At 40.1% G+C, this 11,239-nt stretch overlaps 1 protein-coding gene across 1 annotated transcript; it reads left to right on the forward strand.

The window, feature by feature from the left end:
* Window positions 1-356: 356 nt before the first annotated feature.
* On the forward strand, window positions 357-2,766 carry LOC100666417 (olfactory receptor 2L13-like). The gene has a single exon (XM_003404963.3). It carries the CDS (start codon window positions 1,828-1,830, stop codon window positions 2,764-2,766), a length of 939 nt encoding a protein of 312 aa, XP_003405011.2. The 5' UTR covers window positions 357-1,827.
* Window positions 2,767-11,239: the final 8,473 nt, after the last annotated feature.

Below are 11,239 nucleotides of genomic sequence, written 5' to 3' on the forward strand. Positions count from 1 at the left end.
CTGGGTGGTAAAAACAACTAAGGAGCTGGGCTGCTAATCCAAAATTCGGAGTTTCAAGTCTACCCAGAGGTGTGTCGAAAGGAAAGCCTGGTGATCTACTTCTGAAAAATCAGCCACTGAAAATCCTATGGAGCAGAGCACTACTCAGACACATGTGAGTCAGAACAGACTCCTTACCAAAACTTTTCATTTTAATCTCAATATGTTTTGACCTAGTTGGAAATATGGAGTAAACGCCAATCTGTTGCAAAATGTTAATTATTATGCAATTTAACTTGAAATGAATTAGGCACTAAGCACAGTTATTTAGAAAACAAGAATTAATCTTGGATGTGAAAATACTAGAAATTTGAAGCAAGAACAGATGTAAATTCAGATTACTGTGTTAACTGTATTCTTCCCATCTATGAATACTACTTTTCATATTCAAAAAATGGATATTTATGCATATATTTACAGAATTTGGGGGAGGTTATAACAAAGAAGGTAAAGTGAAAAAAAACTCTAATATAATTTATGTATCAAAAAGTTTCCAACTTATATTAGTTTTAACCTACCTACTCCTTGTTGTATTTCCATTATCATACTAGTTATTAATGGGGACAGTGGAAATAAAGTGAATAAATGTATATTATACAACCTGTGACTTTATCACACGCACTTTATCTACATAAGGAAATGAAAGTTGTGTAGAAAAATCCATGCATTTAATTTCAAGTCCTGCAGGGCTTCAGAAAATGAAAACGTCAGTACGGAAGAGATAATACTCAAATAATATTTTTTAAGTAGTGTGGATTTAGTAGGACGTGAAACAGCCCTGGTGGAACAATTGTTAAGTGCTTGGCTACTAACCAAAATGTTGGAGGTTCAACCCCACGCAGTGGCTCTACAGGAGAAAGACCTAGTGATCCGTCCCTGTAAAGATTACAGTCTAGAAAACCCTATGGGTCAGCTCTTCTCTGTCACATGGGGTTGCTCCGAGTTGAAAGCGGACTTAACAGTACCTAACAATGTAGGACATGCAGTACCTTTACAGTTCAAGGACAGTGATTTCAAATGGTGGGTGCATTTTAAGAAAAGGCACAAAAGTGATAAAGAACACGAGAGAGCAGTAAAGTAGGATCAAGGACTGTCTGGCTGGATTAGTGCCAGTTAGGGAGGGGAGACCAGAAAGTAGCAATGCAGAAAAAGGCTAGAAATAGAGGATGTAGAATTTCAGCATATAAATACTTATTGTTGTAATATTCCCTGTGCAATTCATAGATGCTGGGGAAATGTAGGATCTGGGTTGCGCAAACAGTTAAGCACTTGGCTCCTAACCAGAAGTTTGGCAGTTAGAGTCCACACAGAGGTGCCTCAGAAAAAAGGGATGGTGATCTACTTCAGAAAAAATAGCCTCTAAAAACCCTGTGGAGCACAGTTCTATTCTGACACACATGAGGTAGTGAAGAGAAGGGGTCGTAATTGACTTCACAGCAACTTTTTTTTTTTTTTTTAATGACAGTGACTCCTTGGAAAATCATGTCTACTGGGTCTGACCAGGAGTCATTCCAGGGGGGGAATCTTTTTGTTAACTTGTTTGTTGTATATGGTACTAGACTTTTATACTTAAAAGCCACATTTCTCTATGACTTACAGGCTTATCAGAGAATACATGGGGAAGAGGTAGGGACATTCAGTTCAGTTATTGAATTCAACAAAAATTGAAGATTTGGAAAAAAATAGATTCTAAACAAATATTTACAAATTCAAAATTCCTTATCTTATTTTGTCTAGCTTCATTTTTTTATTTTTATTTTTTCAAGGAAATTAAAGCAATAAGTTTTCATGGAGAAATGGAATCAAACTTCTAATGATTTCATTTTGTTGGGGCTTTTTCCCCCAAATCAAACTGGCCTGCTCCTCTTGCTCCTTATCATCCTTGTATTCCTTCTGGCCTTGATGGGTAACTCAACCATGATCCACCTCATCTGCACGGATCCCCATCTCCACACACCCATGTATTTTCTCCTCAGCCAGCTCTCCCTCATGGACCTGATGTGTATTTCTACCACAGTTCCAAAGATGGTGTACAACTTCCTCTCTGGCCACAAAGGCATCTCTTTCCCAGGATGTGGCACCCAAAGCTTCTTGTTCTTGACAATGGCTGGGTCTGAAGGCTTACTCTTGGCCTCCATGGCCTATGACCGTTATGTGGCCATCTGTCGGCCCCTCCATTATCCCAACCTTATGGGTAGAAAGATGTGTGTCCAGATGATGGTAGGATCTTGGATCTTGGGATCCATCAACTCCTTGGCACACACAGTCTACGCCCTTCATATTCCTTACTGCCGGTCCCGGGCCATTGATCATTTCTTTTGCGATGTCCCAGCCATGTTGCCTCTTGTGTGTATGGACACCTGGGTCTATGAGTACATGGTTTTTGTGAGCACTAGCCTCTTTCTCCTCCTTCCTTTCCTTGGCATCACTGCTTCCTATGGTAGAGTACTTTTGGCTGTCTACCATATGCACTCCAAAGAGGGAAGGAAAAAGGCCTTCACCACCTGTTCAACTCATTTAACTGTAGTTACTTTGTACTATGCACCATTTGTCTACACCTATCTTCGGCCCAGGAATCTCCGCTCACCAGCAGAAGATAAAATTTTGGCCTTTTTTTACACCATCCTCACTCCCATGCTCAATCCCATTATCTACAGCCTGAGGAATAAGGAAGTCCTTGGGGCCATGACAAGGGTGTTTGGAATATTCTCTTCCAATAAAGAATAGTCAAGACTCCCCGTACTCTTTTTTCTTTATTTCCTTTTCCATGTTGATTAGAATATCCTAGAGAAGTGCTATTCAATAAAAATATAAGACACATATGTAATTATAAATTTTTCTTGAAACACAAAAGTCGAATGAAAGTGAAATTAATTTAAATAACAAATGTTAACCAAAAACATTTGTAATATTACAAATAATATAAATTTTATCTACATTGATGTCTATTATTACTGTATATTGTATATATATACTACGCATATAACACATATGTATGTTCTATATTTTATATAGTATAGTATGTTTTCTGAGTATATTACTATTAACATAATAATGTTAATATAATATTAATATAGCTAATAATGTATAATACTATTAGTACAATAATATAACTATTTTTTTATTGAACTATTATCATTTGTACATTTAATCAATATAAAAATATTAATGTAACATTTTCACTTTGTTTTCGTTCTAAATCTTCACAATCTTGTGTGTATTTTATTCTTAAAGCACATTGTAATTTGGACTATACACATTTCAAGGCCAGTGATAACTGCCTTGGGCAGCACAACTTTAGAGCATCCTGTAAAATGTTTTAGAAATAATATATCTGTGGTGTATAAAAACCTAGGAGGTGCATAAAATATGTGTGATGGGACGTAAAGTAACCAACGTAAGCGTGCTAGTAAAGTGCTTATAAGAGTTTATTTGTTTTACTCCTTTTTAGCATATATATCTTGATTTTAATTGTCATCTGGAATCCATCCTGTCCTAGTCTCCTTTTACAAAACTATTTGGACAGCTCTTGTTTGATTTGGAGTCCCCCAGTGGTGCAAACTATTAACGTGCTTGGCTGCTAACTGAAAGGTTGGTGGTTTGAGTCTACCCAGAGGTGCCTCAGAAGAATGGCCTGGAGATCTACCTCTGAAAGACCAGTCACCGAAAACTCTATGGAACACAGTTTTACTCAGGAATTTTTGATTTCAATAGATACATTGAAGTCAAATGACTGGAATAGGGGCATGAGAATTATAGACAATTTATTCTATATTCAAATGAACAAAATTATGTTTGAAATGACCTTAAAGAAGTTATTTGTACTCACATATGTTATTTTTCTAGAGCCACTGGTGGCTACAGCTTGAAATAAAATCAAAACAGTGACTTCAGGTTTCAGCTATGATGTGTACAATCTGAATTGAACTTTGTACAGGTTGAAATTCTATGCTAATAAATCACTATTTTTGTTTAACAGAGGTTTTATTGTTGTTATTTTACTAATAAACTTAAGTTACTTCAAACCTACCTATGAAGTTGATTAAGAATAATTTTAATGATTGTGAGGGAAAAAAAATGAGAACTTAGAAGAGTCCATCCTTCCACAACTCTCTGTCCATTGACCAAGCTCACTTTCCCATTGTCTTTCCTTGGATCTTTTAATATTTTCCTATTTTTGGTGGCTTGAGTTGTTTTCAAATGTAAAATATATTGCCATCCAACTTATTTTCCTAAACTATTGATATGATCTTGTCATTCTATCTTTTTTAGACAATGAATCCCCTCTAGATTCACAAAAGTTCTAAACTTAAATTCATATTCGAATATTTCTAAAATCTAAATTATGTCTACCTTTACCTTTCTGGAGCTTTCATACAGTTGCTATGAGTCAGAATTGGGTTTACCTTTCTACCACTCAAATCACATAACTGGTGCTACGGATATATTGGACTTCTAGACTGTAAGGAGCCCTGGTGGCACAATGGTTAAACATTTGGCTGATAGACAAAGGGTCAGCAGTTCAAATTCACCAGCTACTCCTTGGGAACTCTGTGGGGCAGTTCTACCCTGTCCTATAGGGTTGCTATGAGTCAGAATCGACTCCAAGTGTTACCAAATCCTAGAAGGTAGGTCCTTGTCTGGTGCACTCAAATTGGCCAATTATCTGGTCATTGGCCTTTGAGAAAGTAATTTTATTGCAATGCACAGAGCAAGGTGTCAGGGAAGAAGTTCCCCAGATCCGGCTCCCTGAACTACAGGGAAGTGGGGCTTATATGAGATTTGGGCAGCAAGATGTTGGCCATCCAACTGTTCTGGGGAGGGAAAACTCTTGAACGCAGCCAGGTAACAGGAGGCAATGTGGTTTTTGTTAGACATCTGGCTTCGAAATAGGGTCCAGGTGATGATTTTCCTTCTGATTCATTCCTCCTGTTGGTGCATCCCCTGTTGAGATCAATTAGTAGTCACAGCTGGCCCTCTGCACGAGTGGAACATGCCAAATCTGATTTAGGCTAATTTAAGGACTAATGGAAACTTACTGGCATTAGTAATGTCAGGTTACAACCTCCCTTGAGTTGTAGCAATTCCTTAATCTTAAGGGATAAAGGCCAGTGACTCATCTGGCTACTTCCTGCTGACATGGTGGAGAGTTTTTAGGGATGTAGGAATAGACAGGAAATGGCTAACCCCAGAGGGTAGCAGGCAAAGGAGACTTAAGGTGGAAGAGGGTTACTTATCTGTAGGCTGTTTCTTAAAGTGTAGTCTTACGTATCCTAGTGGCTCATACTCCTGCTCGAGTTCGGAGGGTTGGCTATCTTTGTAGTCTGCACTTTGTTGACCTTTGCCTATAGGGTAAGACTTTAGAGGTACATCTGGGTCTATGGGTACATACTTCACCATGGTATAGTGGATCCAAGGTTTCACTCCGGCTATCTTCGCCAAGGAATGGGTGATGAGAAGAACTTCGTAAGGACCAGTCCACTTGAGTTGAAGCCACCTATAAGGATAATGCTCATCCCACTTCTTTATGAGAACTAGGTTTCCTGGGGTGAAAGGATGAAGAGAGGTACCTGTGGGAAAGAACATACAACTGGATGCATAATGGTTAATAGCTTTCAGAGTTACATATAGTGACCTAAGATACCTGGAAACACTAAGTTCCTGTACTACTTGAGGATGTATACCTTGATTTTAATTGTCATCTGAAGTACTACATCCCCAGGCTGCCTTAAGGAAAGGTCTCCCATGCAGCATTTCATAGAAGCCTGCATCTAGGGACCACCCAGACTCTCAATAGTGCAATATAGCAGCTTGATCCGGGACAGGTTGGTCTCTTAGAATACAACTATTCACCAACATTGCTCATATTAACTTAGGTTTCTAATCAGACCTTTTAAGCACACAGTCGTCAATACACTAGTTACTACGGTCTCTAGGGAGCATGTAGCTTCCACTGAATTCCTAAATGTCCTGACTTTGGATACAAACTCTCCTCTATCATGGCTTTGAACTGAATAAGGTAGGCCAAATCTATAAATAATCTCATTGAGGAGAGCTTTGCTTACCTCAGATGCTTTTTCCATTCAGAAGGGGAAGGCTTCTACCCATCTGGTAAAGGTATCCACAAACACTAAAAGATAATTGAAACCTCCTTTATAGCCACTGGCATAACTGTTAAGTCCTCTTGCCAGTCCTCTTGGGGTCCGGTCCCACAGGCTTGTACCCCAGGCACAGGAGGTGGTGGGCTTGGTTTTGGATTGTTCTTTGCACAGGTGACACATTGTTGAAACATACCATCCCAACCATAATGTTGCCTGATTAGGGTCCGTGCACTGGAGCAGGCGAGCCAATGAAACTTACTACAAGACAGAAAGACAGAGAAAATTTTATTTAGGAGGTGGCACCAAAGGAAAGTCCAACAGCAAAGCAGGCTGTCTTTATGGAGTTCCGAAAGGCAATTTTACATTAGAGCTTATATATGACTTTAACAGGGGTTAGAAGTGTCTTTTTGGCACATAGCCCACAGATGGCATGGCCAGATGAGTTATTCATTACAAGATAATTACAAAAGACACTTTATCAGACTAAGCAGGTACATGCCAGACAGCTCCTTATCAGGCTAAAGATATACATGCCAGGCATCTAGGCTCTAATCTTCATGTGGGGGGTTGTAAGTCACAGGTGGTTGGACAGAACAAAACAAAGTAACAAAAGCATGCAGAAAGAAGGCAAGCAGAAAAGAAAAAAACAAACTTATAGGTTCATCATGGCATTAGCTATGTAAAGCTCTTAATCACCCGTTTTGAAAAGGAGAAAACATGCTGTGGTGTATTATAGTCATAGTAATGTGTTCTCTCGTGTGCTGCTTTTATTTTCGGGTGCATCAGGTGTTCTGGTATTAATACCTGTCCTTGGAAATTGTATCCATCTTCTGTTCTGTTATTTAAGGTCAAAGCCCCATTCACATGTTTATCACTGGGGGTTTTCTGGTAGCTAAAGAGACTCTCCCTCTGGTCCCTAGGGCACTGTATAACTTCCACCTCTGTTGACCCTAATACATTATTCAAGAAAGGCATTCTCTAGTAGGTTTTCTTTCCTCCAGCTGAGATGCCCTTTCTGTCATGGTACTGCCACGGTTTGAGGCAAGGTAAGGATGTTGACCATCTTACCAGGCCTTGAAGCTGTTTGCTGCCTATGTCTGTGTTTGACAGCTCTCCAGCCTGCCAATGAAGCCAGCCGAGGGCTGGGACTGCAGACTTATACCTGCCTGGGGTGGCTGGAGTATCCCCTGTGTGCCTGGGACAGAAGCAGAGGCCATGTTCTCTAGCTCTCTGGTCTGTTGTGTAAGTTGTCTTTCCACTGTTATTGCAACCAGGGGGTCCTCGTGAGTTTCAGGGGAGTCCCTGGGCCCTGTCAGTTCGAGTCATTGGCTGACAGCTGCAGGGGCTGTGTTATGGGTTTCTGCTTGGACTGGGTTGGCTGCAAGGGGCCCTTCATTTCCAGTAGCCTTGTTTGCAGTAGGCAAACTGTCTGAGGCCTAGTTTTAGGAGGCCTTGGGTTGGCCACTGGCCCTTTTGGGGTCCATGACGACTTACCTCACATGAGGTTTGCCTGGCCAACAGTTTGCCAGGAGTTGCTGCCAGAAGCTCTGCATTTTTCCTTGTACCTGATCCTGATTATTGAAGACCTTAAAGGCAATCTCAACAAGTTGTAAAGTATTCATTCCTAGATGTACATACCAGAATTAGTTTCTAAGTCTCAAAGTAAAAGCTCCTCAGGCTGATCACTGCCTTGGTTAAGAGACCCACCTGATCCTCCTATACAAGGGGCTCGATGCATACTGAGGGTCAGTAGAGCTTCAGCTAGTGGTCAAGGAGGTGCTGGACTCCAGACAGAGACCCCACATTGAGAGACAAAATTGTTAACAAACGCGGGAAGGTGGGTGTAGGGCAATGCTATTCAGCTATATGCATCCCCTCCTAATGGAGGCAGCTTTGCTCTTCCTGAAGTATACTGGGGATGAACTTGGAATGGATTCGAGCTAAGGTACAAGGCTCTGGTGGGATTGGGCCAGTGGCCAAGGCCAAGGAATGCCTTAGCAACAAGAAGAAAAACATCTGGGCCTGGACATGAAGCCCCTGGGAATGCTGACTGCCCAAGGACTTGGGAGGAAAAACAATAAGCTTTAGCCCCAGCTGGAACAGCGTATAAGCTTGTGTTCCCTGGTAGGTGGTTATGGAGCATTAAACTGGTGGTCCAGCTGCCACCCTGGACGGACAGTCCCATAAATAAGCTCTCCCAATAAACCATATGTCATGAGCACTCGTTCCAGAGTCTTTCTTCAGTCTCTTGGAGGCATAGCCAACCTTGGGTCCAGTGCTGCTGGCCTGTTACATAACAGTGGGTCATTGTCCAATGCACTCAGACTGGCCAATTATCTAGACACTGGTCTTTGAGAAAGAGACAGTAACTTTATTGCAATATGCAGAGCAACGAGCCTGGAGGAAGTTCCTCAGATCTGCCTCCCTGAACTACAGGGAAGCAGGACAAATATGTGATTTGGGCAGCAAGATGGTGGCCACACAGGTGTTCTGGGGAGGGAAAAGTCTAGAAGATGGCCAGAAAACAGGAGTTGATGTGGTTCTTGTCAGACCTTTGGTTTGGAAATAGGGTCCAGGTGATGATTTGCCTTCTGATTCATTCCTCCTGTTGCTACGTCCTCTGTTGAGGTCATTTAACAGTCACATTTGGCCCTTCTGTGCATCCAGTGTGGGCCAAATCTGATTTGGGCTAGTTTAAGGACTAATGGAAATTTAATGGCATTAGTAAGGTCAAGTTACACAAGGCAACAGGTTTTTGTTTTTTTTTTTGCTAAAAGCCTCCATATCCCCACACATCTGAAGCTTTGCTAAAGCCATTTTCCACTTATGAAAATTTCGACTCCACATTTTCTTATGTCTGCCAATCTCAGCAGTCTTTTTTAAAGAAGTAACTAACAATTAACTTCCCATCTTTTCACATAAACAGCTAAGCTCTCCTTCCCTAAACCTCCACTTGTGTATATATATATATATACATATTTACACATAAGCCATATTTAAATGTATACATGTTTAAATAACATAGTTAACTGACATTTATTCATGTTTATGTCTGTATTTCCTTTCAAATCAAAGTCCATGGCAGATAGTAATAATTAGGATGCTAATGCCACCTAATGTTTACTAAGTGTAAATGTGTCTCCTGGATATGCAAATTAGAGTTCCCTACAAAACTGCGGTTCTCATATTTGCTCAATTTTGTGGTAAAACTTACCTTGGGTCAGAGTGCTGGGAAGACTAGCACTAGATTTGGAAGCCAGATATTTTTCTTTCTCTCTTTCCTTTTATTGTGCTTTATGAAGGTTTACAGAGCAAATTTGTTTCTCTTTAAGTAATTAATACACATATTATTTTGTGACATTGGTTGCCAACCCCACAACTGTCAACTCTCTCCCCTTCTTGACCTTGGGTTTTCCAGCTTGGTAGTTGTGGTCCATTAGTCCTTTGGACTAATCTTTCCCATGTGTCTTTGGTTTTCTTCATTCTCCCTTGCCCCAGACAGGGTGGGACCAGTGGAGTATCTTAGATGGCCACTCGCAAGCTTTTAAGACCTCAGATGCTTCTCACCAAATAGGATGTAGAACATTTTCTTTATAAACTATGTTATGCCAATTGAGCTAGATGTCCCCTGAGACGATGGTCCCCAGCCTTCAGCCTAGTAACTCTGTCCCTCAGGGAGTTTGAATGTGTCTATGAAGCTTCCATGACCTCACCTTGGTGAAGTTGTGCTGATTCCCCAGTACTGTGTACTGTCTTACCCTTCACCATAGTTACCACTTATCTATCATCTGGTTAGTGTTTTTCCCTCCCCAAACCTCCCCTCACTTGTATCCGTCAAAGATTGTTTCTTTTTATGTGTGAACCTTTTCATAAGCTTTTATAATAGTGGTCTCATACAATCTTTGTCATTTTGTGACTGACTTATTTCACTCAGCATAATGGCCTCCAGATTTATCCATGCTGTGAGATGTTTTGCAGATTCATCATTGTTCTTTACTGCTGCACAATATTCTATTGTGTGTATATACCATAGTTTGTTTATTCATTCATCTGTTGATGGACACTTAAGTTGTTTTCATCTTTTTGCTATTGTGAATAATGCTACAATGAACATGGGTGTGCATATGTCTATTTGTGTGATGTCTCTTATTTGTCTAGGATATATTTCTAGAAGTGGGATTGCTGGATCATATGGTATTTCTGTTTCTAGCCTTTTAAGGAAGCATCATATCATTTTCCAAAATGGTTGTACCATTTTGCATTCCCATCAGCAGTGCATAAGAGCTCCAATCCCTCCAAGGCCTCTTCAACATTTGTTATTTTCTGGTTTTTCTTGATTCGTACCAGTAATGTTGGAGTGAGATGGTATCTCATTGCAGTTTTGATTTGCATTTCTCTAATGGCGTATTTCCTCTTGTGTCCTTTAGCCTCCTGAAAGTTGCCTTGATGAAGTGTCTGTTCATATCCTTTGCTCATTTTTTAGTTGTATTATTTGTCTTTTTGTTGTAGAGGTGTTGGATTTTCCTATAAATTTTAGAGGTTAGAACTTTGTTGGATTTGTCATAGGCAATTTTTTTTTTTTTTTTTTCCTGAATTCTGCACCTTCTCTTTTTACTCTTTTGGTGAAGTCTTTGGATGAGCATAAGTGTTTAATTTTTAGAAGATCCCAGTTACTAATTTATCTTCTGGTGTTTGTATATTGGTAGCTATGGTTTCTCTCCTGTTTATGCCATGTATTAAGTCCTTAAGACATGGCCCTATTTTTTCTTCTATGATCTTTGTCGTTTTTGTTTATATAAAACTTAGTAGTTTTATATTTAGGTCTTTCATCCAATTTGGAATTAGTTTTTGTGTATGGTGTGAGGTATGGCTCCTGTTTCATCTTTTTTTTTGGCAGATGAACATCCAGTTTTGCCAGCCCCATTTGTTAAAAACACTGTCTTTTCCCGATTTAATGGACTTTTGGCCATTGTTGAAGATCAGGTGGCTGTAGGTGGAAAGATTTACATCTGGGCTCTCAGTTCTGTTCCATTAGTCAATGTGTCTGTAATTGTACCAGTACCAGGCTGTTCTGACTACTATAGATGTATAGTAGGTGC

The sequence above is a fragment of the Loxodonta africana genome, chromosome 2 (assembly GCF_030014295.1).
Source record: "Loxodonta africana isolate mLoxAfr1 chromosome 2, mLoxAfr1.hap2, whole genome shotgun sequence".
NCBI lineage: Eukaryota > Metazoa > Chordata > Mammalia > Proboscidea > Elephantidae > Loxodonta > Loxodonta africana.

What these genes read in the sequence shown, in the direction of transcription:
- LOC100666417 (XM_003404963.3), top strand. Translation starts at nt 1,828, where the DNA reads ATGGAGAAATGGAATCAAACTTCTAATGATTTCATTTTGTTGGGGCTT.